Raw genomic sequence first — 26,293 nt, forward strand, 5'->3', positions numbered from 1 at the left:
AGTGAGGAAAGCTCAACCGTACTGGTTAATGTCCTTCTGAATCATCCAGAGCAGCTGGAGCTGTGCAATTTTTCTCTGTCAGATTAAGAGCGTACACAGTGATTTCTGAGTTGCATTTATAAGTTAGAATTTGCGGTTAAGCAAAAGAGCGCAAGCAGCACCCATTTTGCCGCTGATGGGAAATTGGATGATATAGTGGTCACTAATAAACCCTTCAACAAAACATTTAGCATCTATAAATCCCAATATTTATTATTATTACTATGAAATGTTGCTAAATCTGTTGAGGCATATTGGTTGTTTTTTGGGGAGGTGCATTTTCATAAATGGTATGTTTCGTATTTAGTTTAGATTAATAAGGAATGTGGCATATTGACCTTATTTGAATGGTTTCTCTGCGTGTGTATGTGTGCAGATAATTATTCATAGTATGTTTTCAAACAACTTTTTGTTCTAAGAAGGCTGTTTGCAGAACGCTGACAGATGAATGTGTCGTGGAGAGGTGTTTCTCACGGTGTTTTATGCTGTTGTGTTGTAGTGTGCAGCATAATAAAAACCCAAGCTGTAACTATAAAAATGTACCTCTTAGAGTCTGCAATGTAAGTCTGGTAGGTCTAAGAAAGTGTTTAAATAATTTGACAGCTTTTGGTGCATCCACTTTTTTCAGATTGCCACAAAGCCTTGTGTGTTTTAACATCTTGTCTCTAATACTGTGTGAGATGAGAGGGTGGTAGCTTCTTGGTAGATGGATAGCTCAGGTCCAGCGTTGGAGTAGAAAAGTTTGTAGAAGTTGGCATTGCCCTTACTCCCGTGTGGGTTACCTATAGCACCTTTTGTGTACAAGACTCCCCTTGGGTGCAAAATTTCTGATGCATTTGCAGTTGCAGTAATTGCCCTGGAGCCATGCACAGAAGTTGCAGGGCCCGTGCTTAGGATCATGTAGCGTCTTCAGATGTAAATTTATTCTGGTTAACGCTCTGGCACTCTGTTGGAAGGCAAACAATATTGATGTTTCTTCCTTCTCTTCCATGGTGTTCTTTTTCCTCCTTTGTATTTTTTTCCTATTTTCTCTGCAACGATTTTATATGCTTGCAATCAGCTGATGCCTACTATTTTCCTGTAACTGCCACCCTCAGTAATACATTGCAAACATAATAGTAGCGATAAGTATGTAACTAATGGCACTCAGGTGCTGTAGGGAGCTGGAGGTGTAAACTGCATGTAAACTTATTCCCTTGCAAAGAAAGAGCCTCATTGATCGTGGACTGATGCTTTCTGGTAGGGCTGTTCAAATACTTCAGTTAGCAATCTCGGTAATTTAAGCAATGAGGAATGATGGCACAAGGCATCATTCCACACAGTCATTTAAGTGCTCACTCTCTCATGGGGTTAAGACAGGGGTTGGGATGATTGTTGCAGGCAATGTTGCTCTAAGTGACTTAAAAATCATCTACAGCTCTTGAAACTTTTTGGCTCATTAAAGTAAACCCAGCCACTGATAATTTTTCATGCTCTTATTCCTGTTGCCATACATGTGTGTTGTTAATGCTATTTATTAACAACATGTGGAAGTGTTTAAAAAAAAAAAAAAAAAAAAGTTGAGATTCTATTTTAAAAAGTTGCCTAGAACCAGCTTGTTCGACTCATCTTAAAAAATAAAAATCCATTTCAAAAGCATGTGATGTAGTCTCTCTTTAGGCTTTAGAAGAGGTCCTTTGAAAGCCCACTAATTTGTTCAGGGGCCATTGCGTGTGATATACCAGGAGGCCGAGGGAGTTTGTCCTGAGGAAGAAGAGGATTAGGAAGGAGCTGCCTATAGTCCCCTACTCCAACTTGCTGTCTTGTGAAGAGGATAGAGGCATCTGAAAGGAGGAGATGGATAATGTGATGTTGTGGAATGGCAGAAGAATCTCAGGGAAGTTTCAGAACTTGACTTTCTTTAAAAAGTAACTTTTTAATGCTAAGCAACTGTTTTTGGGAATGATGCTGTGATGGAAATTGGATGGCAGTGAGAATGTATCAACTCCTTTGTTGTTATTATTAAAGCTTGCACCTTGGCTTGTGAAGATTTTTTATTTGGCTGGTTTGCTCTAATTCAGAAAAATGGACAGGTCTTCTGGTTCTGAAGACATTTTTCGATATTTACAGTATTTTTATATACAAGAAAGTACAATGGATGTTAATTTTGTATATGTTTTGTATAGAAGAGAATTAATATGTATTTATCATGTGAGCTTCTGCTACAGTAACACTAGGGTTTTTCATTTAACTTGCTTTAATTTATAAATGTAAACTTGGCAATGCAGTGCAAAAAAATTTTCTTTCCAACATTTTATCAGTTTTGTCTGTTGATACAGCTAGTGCAGCATGAAGTTATATTTAAAATACCAATTTGTCATTTTAAGAGGAGCTTTTAAATCATAAAGAACAGTTTACAGGGTTTTGGGGGTATCTAATACCTTTAATTTTACCATTTTTTTCATAAACTTGATTTGTGGAATAAATATTTTGTTCTAGCAACAAGATCTCTTTTATCTCTGTAGGAATGAAGCAGTGTAAGTTAGTGAAATATATGGAATGAGGATCAAGTTGAATGACTTTTAAGTGCAAGTACCCTCTACCAGCAAGAGGCTGGTTTGTAGACAACTTAGAGCTTGCCTTAATACTCCCTGGAAAAAAAAAATCTATCTTTGTGATTTTAAGCATTTTGCAGATTTTGGCTGCATCACTGGAAATAATGGATGTGATGGATTCTTGTTATGCTTCTTGAACACTTCTGAATTGAATTAAGTCACATTCTGAAGCTTGTTTCACATCAACAAAATTGAATGTATTCTTTCTGTATTGTATGGAGAATGTATTATGCATTGTCAACAGGAAAGTCTTTAACTCCCAGTGCTGGTAATTAAATTAATGCAAAATCTACAATCCTATCACTGTCGAAAATGCATCTTTCTGCCTAGATGTAATTAAACAAACTACTTGCAGGGTTTTATTTATTTATTTTATTAAGGATGCAAATATTAAATTTCATCAAATAGAATTTAATACTCTTTTTGGTACAAACAATATGTTACCTATGTGAATATTTGGTCTCTGTGGATGCCTGGATATATAACTAGAAATTTTCCCCTTTTTTAACAGTAAGAAGTTCAAGTATTTTATAAAGTAAATATTAAACAAATGACCAATACTGAAACAAAATAAGTTAAAATGTGGTGGACAAGGTGTACTATTGTATTCAAATTTGAAGATAACCCTTTTCTGTTGGAAACAAGGAAGTTAGCTTTTGCTTTGAATGATGTTTTATCTAATGGGTTATGTCAGTGAGATTGAGAGCAAGATGCCTTATTTCATTGAAGTGACCAGTCAGTGGAGTGTTAGCTTTTTTCTTTGCTGTTGGAAACTGGACTATTTCGGTGTTTTTTCTCTGCTGCTTTTGGTGAAAATATGTTTTAGAGCTATCATTCATTTCAAGTATTGAAATGCACACTTTTCTAAAAAAAAAAAAATATGTAGAACAAATATTTATGAAGGAAACTGAAAAATCTGAAAGACCTCAAAATAATGAGGTTTTTGAATGTGTTTTGGTGAGAATTGTGGTTCATTCAGTTGGAGATTGAAGTAACCTGAAATACATTTCGCAAAGATTCTGTTTTACTGTAATACATAGCTCTCAGTAACATGAAGGCATTCTTTAATAGGTCTGTAGCATTTGAGTCTGAGATGAGTTAAATATTTCATGTGGGCATAAATGAAAAATATAAGTGTGAATTGGTAGGCAGGAATGCTTAAGTGTGGTGAGGATGGTTTTTTGTGTTCCTTTTCTCTTTCGTGTTCTCCTCTTCCTGTTTGCGTTTTCCCACTTTACTCTGTATTGTCATGGTTGTTTTCTCATGTACTTTTATATATATGCTTGTGTGTGTATCACATACACATTTATAGATATACACACGTGTGTGTATCACATACACATTTATAGATATACAGGCTGAAGTTGGATGAGGATGAATATTTCCAAATAAAGATATTTTTTGATACCTCTAATGAACCTCCAAATGCTTTCTATGAAGCAGAAGTGTGTCAAAATGGCCAGGTTTCCATGTGTGACCATGCAGCCGTCCATGGCTTCTGTGCTTAGATGTTTGTAGCTCTGAAGCACAGTGAGGGAAACAAGTGACTCACCTGCTTTATGTTGCTTTGTTTTACAGGAGAAAGCCCAGTGTTTACAGAAAGTTCTCACTTCCCAAGAAGATAAATCCACTCAGACAGAACTTGTAGGCCACGATGTAAGTAGCTGTGTTGGGCGGTTTTGTTTTGTTTTAATCACCTTTATGGGTTTCAGACTTATATCAACGTATTTGCTTCTATGGCTGTTGTTTCCCTGCATTGATTTAAAAGAATTTACTTGGAATACCCTTCATACTTTGCTCTTAAATGTTTCTCAAATTTCTTCTGCAACATGGAAAGATGATTACAGCTACCTGCCAGCATGATAATGCCCCGTCATTTCATGTTTTACCAAAAGCTCTCAGTATACTGAGAATTAGCAGAAATATATATGGAAGCTATGTTAAGTAGATGCTATTTTTTTCAGTATCAGAAGTAAACAACTCAATAACAGTATGGGGTGGTTGTTTCTAATCATTGCATATTGACCAAGTAATATTTGAATTCTGGAAAATAATGGAAGAACTTACAAATTTGTCAAGTTATTGTAAAATTTTCCTGAGCATCATCAGTCAGAATTTCTGCTAGAAGGTGGGTTGACAATTTGCATCTTCATGTAAGAATATACTTAAGGAAATTACTATTTCTTAAGAGTGTTCCTACTATGAAAAATGGGTTTGCATATATGTAGTGATTCACTTGAGTACATGATGCTTCTTTGAAGAATCCTTGATTAAGAATGCCACATTGAATGTTACCGTGGTTCTGTTTTCTGTGACTTGAGCAGAATCAAACGATACTTGTTACCAAATACTCTTTTGCAAAATAAAAAGAAATGGTAAATAATTGATGCCAAAAGCTTCACATTCTTAATCAGACAAGTTCCTGAAATCAGTTAAACTTCATTTTCTAGTGCAATACCTCAACAAAAGTAAATGAGGATTTTTTTTTTTATTAACACATCCACTTGTATTGATTTGTCTGTTACTGAATGCCTGTGAATATTAAATTGCTGGGAGTAGGTTATGAAGAAAGATGAACAGGACTGCAGAAATGATACATATTTACTGGGATCTTCAGTAAGGAACTCAAATCATGCTAGATGAAAAAATGTGCAAATGAAAGAGTGGGTTAACATTTTACATATGGTTCAATGTTATATACATTTTATTAGATTTTGCTACTTCCAAGAATGAGTATTACAGGTAGTAATGGCTTCAGTTGTGTTTCTGCTGAAGACAAGTGACAGCTGTTTGCTTTCTTTGCTTTTATATGAGGCTTTAAAGTGCAAATTATGGTAATTTGTAAATGGTAGTTGTCTGTTAAGTGATGTTTATAAATTTATGTAGAATTTGTTTAGATGCGTATTAGTATAAATAAAAGAATACTGTGCTAATGCAAAATTAGATGAAATAGTCAAATATAAAACAGGTCATATGTTTTATTGTTCTTTATTGCAACTTTAAAAGCTGTCTGTGAGCAGGTAAGTGCTTAGGAGTACTGCACGTGGTTTCACCCATGTTGTACAAAGAGAATACACTTAAGGGGGAGTTACAGAAATCCTGAATGAGTGTTTCTGAAAAGTTTGTTCTATATTATTTCTGATTTTTGCTTCAATGTATAAATTTAATTCCATTAAAAATCCTCTAACTTATTCAAAAATTCTGTAAGAGATTTTTAACTAGTCTTGCTTTTTATTTCCATGACAAAATGATTTCAGGAAAACCAACCGAAAAAGTGACATATTTCTGGTGTTTTGTGATGCTTAATGAAGCTATTTCATTTTCCTTCTGCTGTTTGCAATCTATTTCACTGGATTTGACCCTTTCTCCAATGCAGTTATCTTAATGTGAATGTTTCATTTTGCCAAATGTAATCTAGAATGTGAAGAATTAAATACAAGTGACTAGGGGATGTATAATAGTTTGTGATGCAGTTTTTGTCTGAATATTCTAAGGCAGGAAGGAAGGGATGACAGCGTCCATGATAGTGATACAGGTTAGTCTCTAAAAGAAACCAATACTCCTTCCTTGACTTTTGGATTTTCCAGGAATTGAGATACTGCTCTTCAGCTTTGAAGTTGTGTCATTAGGAATAAGTGAAAGTTCCTGCTTTGATTTAAACAAGAATTGAAACATTTCATGCATAAAGTATAGAGCAATGAAAAAAAGGGTAGAGGTTAGGCTGCCTTTGGGAAGGAATGGAAGGAAAATGAAGCAATATTTTGATATTTCAAAAGGAAGAAGCATGTACTTGTGTGGATTTACTCTGAAAAATTTTAGGCAATGCTGGCTCTGTGTGTTGTAGGAGTTGGAGTCTATCAAACTGATGGGCAAGGTATGAGATCTTGGCATCTTCTGCAATACCTATAAACTGTTAATGAATGCTTTTTTTTTTTTCCATATTTCTTTGTTTTCTTCTATCCATAACTCTTGAGATTTTTCCAAATGAAAATGTTTGAGAATACTATATAACCAAGCAAATGGAAGCCAGATTTGGTAGAAACTGTTTATCTGTGACGTGAAAATGCAAATCTCTACTGAGTGGAGTGTCTACTGAGAATCATTTAAAACATGAAGTCTTGCAGAAAGAAGCATGTACATAAGAGGCTGAGGGGACAGATTGCTATGTAATAAATGAGTGAGTCTTAAATAATCAATACCAGCTTAACCTCCTTTGCCTTCCTTTGTCTGCAAAGACTTTTGAGATCAAGCAGTAATTCTTCTCTGTCCAGTCACTAGAACATGATGGAAGATGAATAGAGCAATAGATGTAGGCATAAAGCTTTGTGGATGATTACAAAATCATGTTAAGTGCTGTACTAGAGTACAGCCCCAATAATGGCCAAGAACTAAATATGGAGTCGTAAGCGCCATGTAGGCGTCACACACACCAACTCTGCAGCTTGAAAACACTATGAGGAAGTTTTCATTTAAATGTATCTTGAAAGTAGAGTCAAAGAATCATGGCAGTTTTCAACTTCTGTTAACAAAAGGCCTCAGACCAAAAGTTGCTTTATCAGTTGACTATTCAGTAGGTTTGAGTGGAAGGATTTTGCACTTAATTTTTTTTCTACCTGGATTGTGTTGGGCTGTGCTACTTGCTTTAGAAGGCAGAGGAAGAGGGTAACAAAGTACTTGAACTTTACCCTCGTTATGTCAATAGATGCTAGTTCACAGCATCATACAGTTTATTGCAACGGGAAAGAGATTGTCTGCTGGCATTGAAAATAGATTCTGTCTCTGCTCGGTTTGTTGTTTCTGCCTGGGAAGCTTAGATAAGTTACACACACTACTGTATCTCACTGCCTTGCTTTTCTGCTTTTGCATCTTATTTTCTCTCTCACATCATTTATACAAATGTATAATGCAGATTTATGCCTGCTGCACCTCTCTAACATAATATTCTTTAAACAATAAGTACCTTTAGAAATCAAATCATCCGTCTCAAATCTTTTCCTTGCTTATGCTACTGTATACCTGTTTGAATCTTGATATTGATTATTTTTTTCTTGGTGTGCTCATTGCTTATGACTTTCTCTAGCAATCACTTTTTCTTAATGTCTGATTCCTTTATTTTCAGTATTAGATACCACTTAAAATTTCCTAGGTTTATTTTGGGTTGTTCTACTTGTGCAAGTTCTTTCGAACCTTCCATGCATTCATAGTGAGAGATTATGCTGAAACCTTTTTCTTTCATGGTTGTGTCCTTCCAACTCTTGACAGACATGTAGCCTAACCGCCAAATCGTAGTCAGTAAGCTATTAACATTAGTGAAGTTGAGTGCTTGCTTGTGCCGGAAGTTTGACATCAGTAGTAAAATACAGGGAGATATTGAAGTTGTTATACAACCAAACTCACAAAGCAATTGGGTGCTAGGACAAGAAATCAGCCCTTGAAGTATGGAGGAAACCAGCCTTGTTGTCCTTAGGAGTGAAGAGCAGTAAACACTACATTCTGTAGTGGTGCGTGATTAGTATCTGCTTTACTTTGTTGGAAGTAAATGAACTTTTGTTTGCTTGTGTAAATAAAGATGCAGTTTAAATATTTGTAGCAATGCATGGCTTGATGGTATCATAGCTCAGCTTCTTGGTAGATTAGAAATTAATATTACACTGCTGAAAAAATTTGTTTTCCTCTAATATGCAGTGTAATAAATGTGCAGTGTTTTTCTTAGCTTTTAAGTTTTGCCTGTCCTGACTTACTCTACATTTCTATGATATGTTTCTTCTCCCTTCATAGCCCTTGCAATCTTGCTTTTAAGGTGCAAGAAAATATAAAGTGAAGTGTTTGATGACAGTAAGTCTGATCAATATTTCTCTAAAACTTGTATTTCTTGTAGCTGGGGAGAAGAGGAGGAAAAGTGTGTTTAGATATTGCTACTTACTCATCCTATAAATCCTTTTCCCGTTTCATCATCGTTTTCTCCTTGCAGTTCTCCTTGAGTTACAAATAGCTTTTCGCTTAAACAGCTCTGTCAATTTACTTATTTTTATCTTACTTCCTTTAATTTCCTTTAGTCTAAGTGAGCATAACTTAACAAAATGTTATTGCAGTGTTGTATTTAGTTGTACAGTTTCTACCATACAGAGCTGAATCAATATGAGGCGCTCCATAATGTTTCTAAGTACTGAACCAACAGTTATCTCTAGAATTAAAAGTATGCTTGGTCACTTGCCAGCTTGTGACACTTGTCAACTTAAACATCCCAGCTTGTGACATTAGGGCTAGAAGGAAGTAGGACATGGGCATCTGGACTTCTCATTTTTTTTTTATTTTGTTGAAATTAAACACCCATTTTATTCCCACATAATACATTCTGTTTATGTGTTATACCAAATACTAGCTGTGTCCTATGTAGCAAGCAAGAAAATGGTTTGGGAATGGTTTAGGAGCACTGAAGACTCTTATATTTTGTTCTTTTTTAAATAATAATTTGTTCCAAGGGTAAAAATTTTCAAGGAAATGTTAATGTTAAGTTTCTAATAGGTTATCCCAAATACATGAGTTAAGAGCTGAAGAAGATAAGTGAGTCTTGAATGGAAATTTGCAGTCATAGCAGTGTTTGGGCATGTTTTCTTAAAAAATAGAAACACTTGAACTGAACTTGGAAAAAGATCAGCTAAAAAACTATGGAAATGAAGTAACCACAGCATTATGAATATAGCTTTATATGTGTGTTAATTTGGGTTTGCATGTAAGTGTGTTTAAAATGAGGTGCTTTTTATAGAAGAATTAGCTGAGATTTAAATTATTTTTGTGGACAGGCTTTTGTGTTGTGTGCATGCTGCATGTAGCCTCCCTTGGCATAAATTCCCTCCATCATCATCCTGATGATCTTCCTGTGCAAACCTGACATCTTGTTGTAGGTCTGTGTTTTCTAACCAGAAACGTGCAATGCATAAGGTCCTGAAGGTCATATTTCTGTTTTAATATGTATTGTCACTTATTTCCTTGTTGTGTTGATCACTGGTTTTGAGAGTGGGTTTTTTTTTTTTTTTTTTTTTTTTTTAACATGCTATCTGCATGGAATGCTTAGAGCAGAAATGAAATATTTTCATCTAACGTACTTTGTGTTACCATCAAAGCATGCATCTTTAAGATTTCATTTCTTTTTTTCTTTTCTTTTTTTCATTTTTTTTTGTTTGTTTGTTTGTTTTCTGTTGTCTTTTTAAGGCCCTGCGGAATTCACCGTGTTCTGACGGCTTAGTTTACAAACCTATCAGCATCTCATTGGTTCCATCATTATTAAATTAAAAAACAGCATCTGGACATTCTGCACTTATGGATGTAATTAAATACTGCTGAATATGAAATGAGTCACAAGTTAAGTTACCATTACTGATGAAATTTTGCTACTTCATAGACTTTGTATTATCAAAAATGAAACATCAGTTATTTTGCAGTATCATCTTCGTTGTTCAATACATCTCTTAATTATTAGCAACCTATTATGAAGTTATATGAAATAAAATACAATTATACTTGTCATCGTGTCTACTGAGATCATGCATTGGCAATTCACAGCAAATAAGATCTTACTGCAGTGACTGTTGTCCCTCATAGATTGGAAGATATGCCTTCAAGGTGTCTCTCAATATCAGGAAGTGGTTAATTTCTGTCTTCCAGTGAAAATAGGTTTGAACTATTTGTGAATACAGAGTCTATGTCTTTTAATACCATGCTGTATTAGAGAGTATTCATATTATATTTGTAAAGATCTGTAATTTTTATGACAGATTTGAGACATGTTCATTATCTGCAGGGGAGTTTAATAAACATTAGCAGGGTCAGAGTTTATTCAGCTTGTTCTGAGAAAATGGAATATCTAATCCTGCAATGTACACTGTGATTTTTGAATGCGTTAGAATCATAGCTTTATTGTATTTTTATTTTTTTCTACAAGTCCTTAATTTTCTTAAGAGGCTTTTCTGTGATACCACAAAACGTGTATGAGCCAACTAAAGGCAGCATTAGCTGGATGTGATGCTGCTACTTGAGTGGCCTTGGTCAATAAGGAAGGAAGGAGTGGGGGAGATGAAAACAAAGCATTTTCTTTAAAGTATGTTAAGCAATAGCTTGTAAATAATATGAAGGTTCACCACAAACTCTATCACCAATATTAGTTGCTTTAATGCTCCCAAATGCTGGATTGTTCTAAGCCAGTGCTTGACACCCACTTTTACCAGGTAAGGTAAGAAGATGCTTGGTATATATAAAGATAATGACATCAATCAACTAAATGTTTGTGCAGCTCTCTGAGGTGAAGGGGCTTGTCTTCACAGGTACTGTTGCAATATGATGGCTGATTTCTATAGTATGTCTGTGTCCTATGTACGCCTAATCCTGCTTTGTCCTCATTTGTCCTAGGCATCTTTAGAGTCCTCTATTGTCCTTTGAGTCAGGCTTGCTGAAACTTCTGTGTATGTATTGTTGCAAAGCTCTTAATACACTAATTGAGGCATCTTGAAAAAAACAAGTAATGTACATTATGTACAGAAACAACTGAAAGGATCATGTGTGTATTACCCATTCTGAATATCAGTTTCCTTTGTGAACTTCACCTGTTGCTGTTGTTTTTCTTCCTTGGTACTTGGGATTCCTTCCTGTAGACACTGGCAACCTGTTGCTCTCTGTTGCGCTTTCTTCTTTTCATCGCTATCCTTATTCTGCTAATATTTTTAGTCTGTGTATCGTAATGTTACTTGGAAGAGGTGTTCTTCATTGTGATTCTTCTGCAAAGGGATTATTCTTCCAAGGAGGAATGCTGTGAATGTAGTGAGAAACGTAGGTGTGACATTTAGGATCAATGTCTATGAATTGTTACAATCTGTACAGTACCAGACAATTTGTAAGAGACCTTCAGTTTTAGGATTCACTGAAAACACTTTGTGGAGCTGCTTGGAAAATCTGTCAGGATCGCTAAGTTAGAACCCAACATCTCTCAGCCATTTTTTTTTATTGGTTATCACACTATATAGTACATATATATGATCTATATTACACTAGAATAGCAACAGAAAATACCGTTTCTATCCCTGGTTCATTACAAGGGCTTTGTCAATGAAAATATAGCTGTACTGCATCTAGGCACTGTGCACTGCATACATTTCAGTGCAGGGCTGTTTTAGTATTCATTTATTCCTTTGTAGTAATGGCAGTTTCAACTACTTATGAGTCGAATATTAACATAAATGACAAAACAGCAAAAAGTAGAATGGAGGAGCAGGTTTACAAATGAGATTTGGTAAGCAGTAATACCTTACTTCCGTAGTACCCAAAACTAGTAAATTGAAAAGAGAAACTACATGGATGTGAGCAATAAAACAACCAAGTTGTCTCTGGTTACTAGCAAATGTGCCTCAAGAGCCCTGTGCGCAAGTGAGGAAGAGGGAGCGGTGCATGCAGCACCTATTGAATCATGTCAGATTTGAAACAGTGCATGAGTGGAATGCACTGTTGTAACTTTAGATTCTGTACCAGCTCCATGACTTGAGGATGTTTGCCTTCCTTTAAAAACATTCAGCGAAATGTTTAGTGGTGCTGATAATATTAAGTCATGATGACATTAAGTGATGGTTTTGTATTTGATACTACAGTAGAAAGACAATTTATTTGTGTAATGGTGCATACTTACTATCTAATATCATGCATACTATCTAATATCTGGGGGAAGGTGGGAAAGCCATCACTGACATAAGTTTTTAACTGAGTTACAGGAGCAGCACATGGCTACGTGAGGAGAGTAGATGATAATCCTCCAGTGTTAGTAGGATCTCCATACCTTAATATGTGCAGCAACTTTTAATACACATAGGTAGTGACTTAAGCTTCCTAATGTATAAACATTAGAAAGTGTGCCTGTGTGCAGGGACATAGACATTTGTGCCTCTGTGGCTGTTCCTTGTTCCGCTGTTTAGTAACCAAGGAGAAAAGACTCATGTAGGCTGTGTAGACAGAGGCTCTTCTGGTTGCTTTATGAAGAACTAATTACTATAAATGGCAGCTTTCCGTTTTTTGTTTTATGTTTGTTCCGACAAATAACAGTTGAGGCACAATTGGAGCAATATAGAACTGCTTCCAATATTAAAAACAAACACATAACCACCGAAAAAATTAAGGAAGAAAATTCAACAAATATTCAGAGCTGACCTGAGCAGAATGAATATTAAAAATCTTATAGTTGTTTCTCAGGAAACAACCCCAGGAAAGGGAATGCTGTCCTGGCATTATTGATCTGGTAATGTAAATATGTGAAGAATGAGAATTATAACATAGTCGATGAGATGTCTGAGCTTAGGTATGCTAGCAAATCAGGAGCTAATGCAATTCTGATAAGAAGTGACCTTGGTGAGAGTACTTTTTCTAAATATTAAGGTACACTGATGACTGTGTTCGTGGGGAGGACGAGGGTTGGTGGTAATAGCTGTGAAATAATTTTTTGGTTTGAGAGCAATTCTCAGCAGAACTTGCCTCAGGTCAATAGCTGTTTTGTTACTACAGGTCAGAAAGCTGGGATGTGATCAGGTGTGGCAGATAGACGAACAGTTGAGCTTCATGAACATCAAAACAATTACTGTTTATGAACTACCCAAGACCTGGCATTTTATTTGATAGCTAGCTGGATAAGAACTCACATGTGTTTTGTATTAAATCCCATAAATACTGGAATCCATTCTCAGGAGTAGCATGTTAAGAATGAGTGTTTGGGTTAGAGGTCATTGGTTGGAGTGAAGAGTCCATTCAGTTTATTCTGTGGAAACTGCAGCTAATGCTCATTTAACCATAGATATTTCAACATGATCTTAAATGGCAGTAGAAAGACTTCATTTAAAATATGAAAATCAAGTAGTCCATGTTAATTTATTATAATTCTGAAGAGGGAATTGCTTAGAAACAGATTAAATAGATATTACCTATATGGGGTATATATTGCCAAAATGAAAGAATTCTTGATTCTAAGACCTCTTTATAGTCTCTTAAGTAAGCAAGGAAGAAATCATTTGGCTAACTCCATTTCCAATAAAAACCAAAAAAAAAAAAACAACTAAAAAAATAGTTTCTTCTCTGCCTTGCTTTGAGACTTGAATCTCCTGTTGCCATGTCTGCCTTTTTTTTTTTTTTTTTTTTTTTTTTTTTTTTTTTTTTTTTTCTCTGATGGGAATATTTTGAACTCTGTTAGTGATGAGGCTTTTGTTCTGGCTCATTGTTTTCCACTGTTGTTGCTCCTTCGCTTGTTTCCTTTTATCTAGCTGCATTGCTTTTATTCTCTCTCCACGTTACAATCCCATTTGGCTCATCTGCTCCTTTCTTTCTTTTCTATAAAACATAATTTTTATCACTCATAAAACATGCTTCTAAAACCTTGACAGTAATACAAAACAGAAAGTGACACTTCTTTTAGCTTCTGTAAGTTTTGTTTGTTAACCCAATCTTGCTTTTGGGTTAGAAAAGATGAGATAAAAATATTTAAGGCAACTACTTGTACAGAATGATTCCTGAGGAGTAGCAGGAGACAGTTTTCTTATATTGAAGGATGATTGCTATGGTCAAAATACGTAAAAATTAAATAATGCTGAGGTTATAGAATTTCCATTCTTTTGAGTATTTGCCAGTACTCAAAAGCCATCTGGACAGGATTCTGGGCAATGTGCAGAAAGTGACCCCGCTTGAACAGGGGGATAGGGCTAGATGATATCCAGAGAGCCTTTTCAACCTTAACTGTTCTCTAATCCTGTGAATCTGCTACATGTTGTCATCAGAGCTTGGCCTGGATACCAAATATTTACAGCTGAGCTTGCTGATGAGCAATTCAAATTCAGATACTTGTTTTCTTTTGGGTACCTAACCTTTAGACTTGCCAGAAGATTCACTTTGTGCTAATACTTTGTGTTGTATTGTGTTTTCTTAGTTCAATGGAACTTTGGTAGGCCTTGCCGCTGCTCTGACTAAACACACAAAATGCTTTTTAAATATATGTTTTGCCATGCATTAGCGGAATATCCCATGGCAACAAGTTAAAGAGCTGGAGGGAGTATTGACATGGTATGTTCCACTTTCTCAACACTAGTTTGCTTTAATTCAGATCTCGTGAAGTTTGTTGTTCATGCAATTATGTATTACATTTTAAATTCTAGGTGAGGTGCATACCTATGTGGGATATATAGGAGGCTCTAACGTTTAGACAGTATCGGGCTGTTCATTCTGTTCTGCTCATTCCCACTTTGTTTCTGTCTTGTATTGTTCCTACCGTTGCTTCTTTTAGCCCTTTAAGTTGTAAGTAATGAATGTGATGCTCTGCTTTGTTCTTGATAAATTTAATATATGATTAGTAGCAGTGTTTCTGCATGTGCATAAAGGACATATTCAGAGACTTGAGGCTATGTGCTGGCAAAATGCCCAGCATGTTTGTGAATTAATTTGACTAGATTATTACAGAATCAAATAAAAATGATATTCAACAGACCTGGGGAGGCATAGCCGTTAAAGATTTTGCACAGCAGGAAATAAAACTTGTTTCACACAGGCTTTTTAAAGGCCAGTATTTGAGGGTAAAGAAAGCACCAAAATATTCTATCATCTAGAGAATTCTTGCCTGGGGATACATGCTGCTTCAGATTTTTTTTTTTTCTTTAGCCTTTAGACTTCTACAGAAGTATTTACAGCTATAGCTCAATATCTGTAGCCCAAGGGAATTCTGTTTTGACCGAAAAACAAGAAAGTGTGGACACATTGATTCAATGTCCATGCTCAATCAATGAGGTTCCAGTATGTTATATTGAATGATCTGGAGGCATTATGGTGAGTCACTGGAATGCAAAACCTCTTCTGCTCATCATCTTTGTACCCAAGTTTTTTTTTTCTCTTGACAATTTTATTTTTAAAAGAATTGGCTAAAAAGCATTGGCTAAACTTAATAAGTATAACCAAAAACAGTAACGACAGAGTTGTACACTCTAGTTGCATAGATTTATTTCACAATCCTTTTGTCTAAGATATGATGTTTCAGATAACTAGTGCGGAAACCTCTCCCAGTATGTGAAAACCATTTGTTTTTGCCTCCCTTAAGGACTAAAGTCTACCTCTATTCTAACAAGTTAATGAATAAGTTATTTCTGTAAAAGGTCTCTTCTCTACAGTTGTAGAAAACTGTGTAGCATCTGTAATGAAATATTTGTTTCTCCATACTTACTCTGTACTTGAAATTCTCTTTGAAATCTTTCAAAGCCTTCTCGTTCCTATTCCTGCAGATTTGGGTAGCTCTTCTAGGTGACTCTTCTTGAGTAGTGTTGTTGGACTAGGGGATCTTCAAACATCCCTTTTGATGACCTCAACTGTGCTATGATCCTATAACCTGCTGCACTGGTCTGTTATAATTCTGCACTTCCCTAGTCTCTTCTGTTTTTTTGCTATATATTTAAGCATATGTATATTGCATAAATATTTATATAAAAAAGTATAAATTTGCTTCCTAGTTTTTCTTTATCAGCACTTTTACTTCCATTTACCTCTTCTGTGTGGATTGCATTCTTTTTCAGACTGCCCTCTTGGTTTTAAATTGTTCTTGAAATATATCTCTTTGGAGGAATTTGGATCTCTTTTTCCTTGATTCTTTTGTCACTAACATAATAACATGTCACTTTGCATTATTTAAAAGATGCTCTAAGTATGTCTCTTACTTGACTAAGTATGTCAAGTAAGTTAGCAATTCCTTAGACTGAAGGTGCAGGACCAATAATCTGGAACCCAGGTTTGCCTGTCTTATGTGCAATGAGTCTGTCATTGTGTCAGTTTTATGTTAATGATTTCTTAGTTGATTGTTATTTTCCTAGGTAAAAAGTAATGCTAATGTAAATATAACAAGATGCAAAATATCATTTTCTTTTTTAATCTATCTGTGGTATTTATCTGTTATAAATGCTTTGAATTCAGTGCAATCTAACTGATCAAATTGTGGACAATTATAAGAAGCAATATGCTGTTCTTGGTAGGTATGCTATGATTCCTTCAGCTTCAAAGGAGGCTATATTTGCTAAGGTAGGAATTGGCCAATAGCATCTTTAGGTTTTACAGGTTCACTGGTGCCATGCTTGAAGACTTGTTTCTTTGTAGCTTAAATTGTTTGATACTTTATTGTTGTTATTTAATGCTATTTTGTTATAAATGTTTGTGTTGTTATTAGAAGAAATTGGCAGAGCAGCCTGTGGCAACAAGGTGGTCACTTGTAACCTCTAATCAAGGATCATAACTATCACTGGCTATAAAGAGAAATGGAACTCAAATCATGTAGGATGTCATGGGTTCTCAAATGGCCCTGTAATATTCGGTAAAATTTTCAGAATGTCAACTTCCATGTGTTGCAATAAAGTTACATTTTTAAAAGGGTTAAGTTACTTGCCTTAATGAGCATTGACTTTGGCGTGCTACAATTTTACACTAATTTTATTGCTTCTATAAAGCAGTACGTGAGCAGTAGAACACCCTTGAATCAATGGGATCAAAGGTTGTGCTAAAAGAGTTATTAAGATCCAGGGGGTCTCATTTCAACAAAGCATATGAAAACATCTGGAAGAGTGTCTTCGAAAGTAAGGTAACTGATTTCTAAAGTCAAACAGTACTGATATTTGTTGGCGAATGGGGTCAATTTTGTGCATAGATGCAATTATTCCATTTAAAGATTTTTTAGAAAGTAGGAGACACATAATATGCTGGATATGTAGCACATGAGCCCATATGCAAGAAGGACTTATTAAATACTGGCTGCAGTCAACATCCTTTAAGTATGTTCTGTGGTTTTGGGTCAAGACAACTTTTGGAATTTTAAATAGCTTTGTAATATAAATGCTCTGAGCACAACTTTTAATGCGAATATAAGGTCCTGATAGTTTTTGTAGGAGAACTTTATTTCAGACTTTTTCATTAGTGCTTCTCCTTTTTTCTACCATTCTATTTTCAATTAGCTTCATGGAGGTTGTCCTCTATGAGCCTTTTGTACATGAAATATGTTGAAAAAATTATGCTGAGATATGAGTGTTTATTGCTTTTTCATTTTGTATAAATGAATGAAGTAGTTGCATCCTGTGGGTGTTCTCCAGTGCATTTGTTTGGAAGAGGTTTTCACAATTGTTTGAATAGAAGACCGTTTTTGCCGTTGTAATGTGCAAATATGCTGCTGTGAAAGGTGTTGGAGTTAGGACCTATTTATTTTTTTCAGAGCAGGATTTGAAATGGAATATGTTGTTCATTAATTTATGTGCTATGAATCAAGTAGCATGATTTTTTTGTACAGCTCCTACGTACATATATATCAACAGTGAAGTAAAAGCTGTCTGCGAATTGTGAGCACAAGAGCAGCAATTTATACTTTTTCATTGGTTTATGCCTCCATATTGAAACATTAATGTCTATGCTTTGTTCACCTTTCACAGTGCTTAAAGGCCATATTCTTTCTTAGCTGCTATTAAACATGCTATTGGTGGAGATGGGTAGTATATATTATTGTTCTTAGAATTGTGGGGTTTTTTTTGTTGTTGTTGGTTTTTTTTTTTTTTTTTTTCCACTGTGGTTGGAAAAAGCAAGGAGTGCTCATTTAGAATCTAGAAAATACCACTAGCGTGGGTAAAATGTAACTGTTTGGCTTTCTGACTGTGAAATGTTTGATCAAAATGTTAAAAATTGAGACTTTTATGTAGTGGAAAACATTCTCTACAGTCGCTTGGCTTTCTGTGATTTTGTAGTGTCATTCATTAGGTTCTGATCACATGGAGTTTTGTTACAAAGTTGTGCATTACAGCATTACATGGAAGACTGTGGTGTGGGTATTGAAGTACTTTGAGTATATATGCATCACAGTGTCTTCTCATGAGCACTGTCTGTATCTTTAAATATTTTCTTTTTTCATCCAAGTTACTGAAGTATATTGTTCCATTTGTTAAATAAAAATATATAATGAAGAAGTGATTCTGACTTAATTCAATGTATTACTTAGAGCAAGTGTGATTAATACTTTATCTCCCCTTGCATATGTTATTACAAAGACTAATTAGTCCTGTTAGTAAAGACAAAATATGATTAATGCATATTATTAAAATTTGCACCTAATTACACAGAATATAATCCTTGCATTTGTGTAAATAGATGTTACAAATTTGAGGACTGTAGATGAAATGTTTTGAACAATTTCCAAAACTTATGTTTGTATATAATAAGGACTGCTTTATTATATTTATACTTGCAACGAGTTGTGTTGTCATTATCCAACTTCTGCTCTGTTAACAGAAGAAAATAGCGTGCAATTTTTGGTGTGGATCCAAAACACGCAACTTTAAAAAACAGGGTTTGAGCCTAGAGTCATCTTTTTGTAAATGAACTAATCAGTAGTATTTTGTGTAGAAGTCGTAATAGAAAGAAATTCCAAAATCTTCATTCTTTATTTTTTTTTTCTTCAACCATTTTACATAAATGCTTCCTTTCTTTCCTTAGTCTGCTAAATAGTTATGTAGTAATTAGCCTGTACTTGGCATGCAAGTAATACGTGACTTGGTGGATGATACAAGAAATTTGTGCTAACAGTTGCTTAAAATACGTTTTTTATTGTTCTGTCTGTTTTAATGGATAAGTAGAATTTGAAATCTGGCCATCTGAAATTCTGAAAGGAGGTGTTTTCTGAACTGCTTAATGCTTCTTTGTTCAGTGGCAAGTTAAAAAAGTATACAGAGATTTATCTTCAGCCTTGATAAACTTAACACCTGATAGATCCTATTTTTATAGCTTGTCTATAACAAATTACCTCTTCCATTCTGAATGAAAACGTTAAAAAAAATTGCAGTAGTTGCAAAATACAGCTTTAAGTGTCTAATATATGTTTGAGGTCATGGTTGACATGTAATTGGAGAATATATGCTGCTTGTTGTTATTTTGGGATTTTTGTACATGCCAAAAAACCCTAATCATCTTTGGAAATAGTTGTTTAAATCCATTTCATCTTGAGCATTTTTAAAACTTTTTTTTACAGAACTAGGGAGAGTTTTTATTTTAAGCAAATTGATGATCCCAAGTCTGTTTTGGATATTGCTGACCATGTTAACATTTAAGCTTTGTGCTAGGGTCCTAATCCTAGTGAGGCAAGACGTAAGACTTTGTTTCATCATGTAATTCTGGTATCTAGTGATGAGTAAATTGTCCGTGTTGAATATATGGAAAGCTGTAGTATCAAAAACAACAAAAAAATGTTTTTTTCCTACTCTACTGATGCACATGGCTTAAGTCTGTTGTTGCTTTTTAGTGCAGAAGCACTGATAAGCATTGAGCACTTCTAAATTCATGACACATCTGTACAATGTATTTTGATGAGTTCTACTTGTTGAAATAGCTCATATCTAAATTAAAGCCTGAGATAGTCTCAGTAGAAGAGGTGGGATGATGACCCACTGGTAGCCATTCCTGGGACCACTACTTGACTGACGCTATATGGAAAGGGACCACCCTTGGGGCTCAGTTGAATTGACTAAACAGACTTTCCTGCTCCTGCGAAGTTTGATGACTTTGGATGATACAGAAGGGTTTGCAGTTTTACTTGGTAACGTTTAAAAATTGCCAATTCTGTGTTCAGAATGTTTGTAGTTTTTTCAGTTTATAGCCTGCTTTCCACAATTCCCTGAATCAATAATGAACATTATTATTTTTATGGACAGTTTTGAGGGGAAGATTTACCATGTATGGGATAACTTTTCAACATATATGTGCTTTTGACTTGTTTATTAGTTTCTTCTTAAAAATGTTTAAGTAAAAAAAAATAGTGAAATGCTTCTATTGGAGGAGAAGGTCTTCAGATAGTAAACTAGTATAATCATCAGTATGTATCATTGGGTGCATTAAAAGCATGTTAATCCTTATCTTTGCATGTTTCAATACTGCTGTCTCACTGAAATGTCTTTGGTTTTCTGTGCAGCTCACATAATGCGTATGATAACTGCGAAGTCCTGGCTCACAAACTGGATGCCTAAGAGGCAGATTTTATTTGCAAGCACAAATTTCAGTTTAATCACTGAGAAATTATTAGTTCAAAAACTGTGTAATTTTGCCTGTTTGAAGTCGTGTTTTTTTTTTTTTTTTTTTTTTTCCAGAAACCCCTTCTGTTCATTAGTTGGTATGCTGAACAACCTTCCCTTTGCTGGGATGCAATTTAGATAATTTGCGATTCTCTTATAGGTTGCTATTTCTTTTTTCTTCTTAAGATGTAAACTATGAGGTTTTTCTTCTTGCAGTGACGCAGCTATTAAACTTTCAAAGACTATTCACTAGATATGAACCAACTGTAATTTATGTAAGGGAGTTTGTGAGGGGTTTAAGATAGACAGAAGCAATCACCATTAAAGAAGTTTTGAGTCTCCTTGTATGTCCTCATTTGGGGTTGTTCTCTTGAGTTGTCATAATTCTCGAGTGTGACATTTAAACATTTCATCTCTATCAAGGCCTTAAGAAAGCTGAGTAATTGCAACCGCAATGTGAGTTATTTTCAGGGAGGGATTCTGAATTATAGCCTAAACCTGGAATGCTTCTATGGTTTCCACCCTAGCTGTTCCGTGCTGTTGTTAGGAAGTTCACATAAATCAGTATTGTTGGGTGTACTAGACAAATTTCAATAAAAAGTCACCTTCCTTTGCTCTACTTCTATGGAAGTGAATAGGTCTGTACGTTGTTATGCAGAGTTAGGAGAAAAGGGAAGCTAATTTTCCAGTTATACTCTGTTTTCTTAAGATTAGGTAGATTTGCGTATTCTGTAAGGGAACACAAGTTGGGTTTAAATGAGTAAATATTGTGAGAAAGGGAAACATTGTAGTGGTGTATTCAGCCTTTTTAAGGGCTCATAAGAGTGTTGTCAATTTTTTGGGATTGCATTTCAAGACCAGAGATAAATCAATTTGAGATACTTCAAAAGAAGCAGAGAAAGTGATTAAGATTATGGAAAATATCACCTGTGATGAGAAGTAGTTGTCATAGGGCTGGGTTTAAGGAAAAGAAGTCTTATGTTAAGAAAGTCTTTTTTTATTTTAAACCTCTTAAGTTGGATCCCTGCAGAAACTTTTTTAGTGCTTGAATATCGGTAAGTTCACAACTTGAGAACTGTATATGAGCAGTGGTGAAGATGAGGTGAAATTTAATTAAAGGTAAGTGGGAAGAAGAAAAATGGCAATAATCTTATATTAATAGGAAACAGGCATGCCAGAAGATTTATTAGCAAGAAGTGAGTTTTAATGTTTCAGAGATGAGGTTACCTGGCCAGGGACTCCCCTTAGGGTTCAGCTCCAGCACAGAGTGCTCTTCCCTCCTGTTTTCCTCTCCTTTTAGCTGTGCTGAACTGTGAGCTCATGATGCAGACCTACATCAGCCAAAAGTGACCATTTTTGTGCTGTTTTAGCTGAAGGCCCGCTCAATGCTGGGGAATGGCAGCAGAGTGATGTGCAATACTGTGCAGCCACAAGCCATGTGTGGTTACAGGGAGGCAGAGCTCTGTCCTGGAAGTGTGGTTAATTCCTGCCAAACCCGGCTAGTGGCAGTCGGTTGTGGAAGGGCCTGGTGCCATTTTGCCTCTGTTTCTGCCCTTGCCCTTGCACTGGCTTTTGCCAGTGGGCTGGTTCGGCCTGTGGAGCTGGTGGTGGGAAGGTTTAGTCCCTTCTCTGCGACTGTTTAGTCCCTTCTCTGCGACGTGGCTCCCTGGGGTGTCAAACATGTGCTAGTCCAGCTGGAAAGGACCAAACAGGACGAGTACTGCTGCTTGTCGAAGGGCAAGGCTTGGGCGTCCGAACTTGGCCTCTCTTCCGGTGTGGTGCAGTAATCTCATGCTGGGAACTGACCTCAAGCTTGGCCTGAAATTCTGTTCATCTGTTGTATTCTTCAGTGCAGAGTCAGAAGTCATGGCTTTGGCTTGGGAATTCAATAGGTGAAAGATGGCTTAGATTTTATATGTCGTGCTGAGTTTAGCCCACAGAGAGTGTAGGTTTATGTACCCATGGGTGTATATTCTTGCCTGTCTAGATAATGTTTTAAATCCGTGAATAATCAAAGTTCTGCATAGTCTAGTTAGAATTGCTTTTTAAATAAATGGGAAAGTACTAATTTTGTTAATTGGGTTTTCAACTGGGTCATTAAAAAGAGTTCAGTTACCATATGTACCATAGCATTGAAACCCTGAGGCTATTGAAAGGGAAGCCTTAAAGATGTGGAGATGTGGTTTAATGTTTGCTCAGAAAACTCCATGCTATTAATATAAATCTGGCAAGAGATAAATGTATCACCATTCATCAATATTTCATTTAGGCATATTTATCTTAATTATTTCAGAAGTACCCATCTTAAAATATGTTTCCTGAACTCAGTTGAAGTGTATTCCATATCTATCCTTAATCGAGCATCCAGCGAACCCCTGAGTTTAGGCATAAGATGATGTTTATAGAGTGTACTAGCTCCAAAGTGAAATTCTTTATTTTCTTCTCAGTTATACCATAGACTCTTACTCATTTGTATGCAGTGATGTGTTCATAAGTGCAGGATAACAGGTTTAACCTATTGGTACAACTTGAAAATATTTTTATGCCTATATAACAACAGTTACTGCTGATTTTATGTGTTTGGAATTGGGAATTGGTTAATAAAATAATTATCTGTGTCAGGGACATAGAAACTGAATTAATTCCTGAATTAAATGGTGTCTGTAAGTACATCTGAATTCTTTCAAGAACGTCATCTCAGTCTTATGCTTTCTTGCACCAGCATGCATTTTACCATATCCTAGTCGTCTTGGTACAAGCTGAAACCTAAATGTATACGGATTTTCTTTTTCCTTTTGTAAACAAACTTTCTGTAGTTTTTATGTTACAATACTAGTAGATCCAAGGTACAGAGTGCTTTGGTGTATGTGCGACTCATTCTTCTAAGGTTTTTTCATTGCTCATAATAATATCCAAGGTGTGGTGACTGTATGTTTTTAGCCAACAAGGGACTTGACCAGGTGATGTCAATCTTGAAGGAAATTCTGTATGGAAATGTCTGTAAGGAAATGTCTTAAGAGCTTTCATTGAAAGAGAGGAAGCTCAACATTTACTGTGCAGCATGGAAGTAGAAAAAAAGGCCATGTTATAAATTCAGCTTCTTGTAAACTACCAGTAAACAAAAACACGCACTCCCTTCCTTTGGAAGCTGATGCATCCTGCTTTCTCAAGGCAAGCAACCTGCCCTTTGCTATTCTGTAAATGGAAAAACCTTAGTGGATCCTCTGAAATGCTTCCACTTGCTGCCAGGACCCTCAAAGAGCAGAAATTTCATGAGAATTTCACAGATGGCTGGCCAAGTGACATCTTCAATACAGTTTTATTTGATCTATTTGATACTTGGATTTTTTTTTTTCAAACTGTAGACTTTAGCTTCCTAAACCAATTAAATACATTAGAGAGTTGAGGGAAAGATAAGGTAGAAAGAAAATGTGGATTGAAGCATTTGTGTTCAACTTTTGGGGGTATGTGACATGTGGAGATGGAGATATGTCCCAGTGGCTGTTTGAAATATGTTTGGGCAGACTGAAGGGGGTTCCTGCATTACAAATGACATCCAAATAGCATACAGAAACCCATGGACTTGTCTTGCGCTGCAGTTTGTCCCTGTAGCATGCTTGTTAAGCCAAAAAAGCTACCTCATGTTGTGAGAGGAAAGCCAGGGCTGAGTCAGGGTGATGCGCAGCTTTGTGACACCATCTGTGAAGGTTTGTTTGCCAGTTTGAACCCCTAGGTGCTGCGCAGGGTCATGAGCTGGTGGTGCGGGGTGGCATGGCAGCATAAGGACTTCTAGCAGGAAGGAGAAGCTTCTGGTGGTGACTGCAGATAAGCTGCAGACTCTGGTGAGTAGCAATTCTTGGAGAAAGGCCCTCGTGTGCCCAGAATGCCTGGAGAAGTGGTCTCGCACTGCAGCGAACCCCCTCCGAGAGGGCTGCGCAGCGCTCCCAGGCAGCAGTGCTGAAGAGCCCCAGTGCCATCCCGGGACACAGCTAACGGCAGCCTGCAGGTAACCGCGCGCTGCTGCTATCAATGAGCTAAACAGGCCAAGGGGGATTCTCCCCCAGCTATGGGCAGCTGTTCAGGGATGATGATGTATTTCTGAGAAATGCAAACATGGAAATGTTTTCTCTGACAAGTATGATGCTTGAATATCAGCGAGGGAAGAAAAAAATTATGCACAGCAATAATTATAATAAAAAGGCATAAAAAAGATAAATTATCCAAAAGGAGGAAAGATGTTCATAGGGAGACTGCAGTTGAAGTTGTCTTATCAAGACTATTTCTCTTCCTCTCCAAGTAATGCACAAGTCTAAATGAGCGGGTACATACAGAAATAGGTCTCTGCCTGGGATATAAGTGCTATTACCTAAGCGCTATATATATGAAAATTCTCTTTTACAGTTTGCACAAACTTAGCACTCAATTGATAGCTTCTAGAAGAATACATGAGTAGGTCTACATTTTAATTAGGTATTTGCTGAAGATAAAATGCTGTAATATATTTTATGATTCTGAAGGGAGCGATGAACTGATGGTATCTTACTATTGGTATTTTTGCTCTTTCAGGGTCACTACTATTTTACTCTGCCTTTGTAGTTGTAATGTTGTTCAGGGCTCTGAAAGCAATGTTCTGCTATTTATTTACTATGTTTCCATACTTGCCTTTTTTCCCCACTACAGCATGATTTAGCAGTGGAACTTCCAAATTTATTTGTAGAGGACCTGTTTCCTAACCCCATGCTGCTGCTCATATTGTAATATGAGCTCCTTATATTTTAATTGTTTGAAGGGCCAGAATAGGCAATCTGTTAATATTTGCATAAATATTCAAACTTGTGCTACTGCATTATGGGCTCATAAAAGGTTAGTACAGGTATCAATTTGATGGCTTTGTGTCAATGTTTTCAAGTAAAAGTGAGTTGATAATAAAGAAGTAATTAACTAATTAGATTTTTCTTAAGTTTAAATAGGTACATTTAAAATCCTTGTCTGTCTTTACCCAGCTTTAAACGTAATACTAAGAGATAATTAGTGGATTATAAATTCACCTAGTTTAAATGCCCCAGCTCTTAGTTTTATGGGCGCCATCTACTAAATCATGGAATGTGTGTGTTCAGTATTAGAACTTGGCCTGCTGTTACTATATGGCACTTGATTGTGTCTGACACTACTAGGACCATCTATTAACAACATAATGAATTTTTTAAGTAGTGTTATGCAAATGAATGAATCAAGCTATTACTGTGGCATCTGATTGGAACAGATTGGATCTTAACTCAAAAAAATCTGGAAGGGACCAGAGTTTCAAAAACACAGAAATGAAGGGATGAATATAATTCTTTTTGTTCTTTCTGTTTGAGCTGGAAATATTATCAGAGATTCATATGCTTTGCCTAAGCAGCTTTTGTTTTTCATATATTCTATCACCGTATTTTGACTATTCTGCAATATATTTGTTTTTATTTTATTTTTTTCTATCTCATGTTAGAAAACAAAATTTGTACTCCACATCTGGACATTTTTTATCCAAAAGCTTGTTCCATGCTAGAGGGATTAGATAGATTTATGCTCTTT

The 26,293-nt window shown here is 35.8% G+C and overlaps 1 protein-coding gene across 1 annotated transcript in view; it reads left to right on the plus strand.

Moving 5' to 3' along the window:
• The window catches only part of CCSER1 (coiled-coil serine rich protein 1), a 517,309-nt gene that overhangs the window by 318,541 nt on the left and 172,475 nt on the right, over window positions 1-26,293 (plus strand). Inside the window, exon 9 of the mRNA XM_088529607.1 lies at window positions 4,212-4,289. Within this exon, the coding sequence (XP_088385733.1) occupies window positions 4,212-4,289 (78 nt within the window). The remainder of the gene's footprint in view (window positions 1-4,211; window positions 4,290-26,293) is intronic.

Source organism: Tinamus guttatus, unplaced genomic scaffold (assembly GCF_059628265.1).
Source record: "Tinamus guttatus ecotype Peru unplaced genomic scaffold, ASM5962826v1 Tinamus_guttatus_pri_ptg000028l, whole genome shotgun sequence".
In the NCBI taxonomy this organism is placed as follows: Eukaryota; Metazoa; Chordata; class Aves; order Tinamiformes; family Tinamidae; genus Tinamus; species Tinamus guttatus.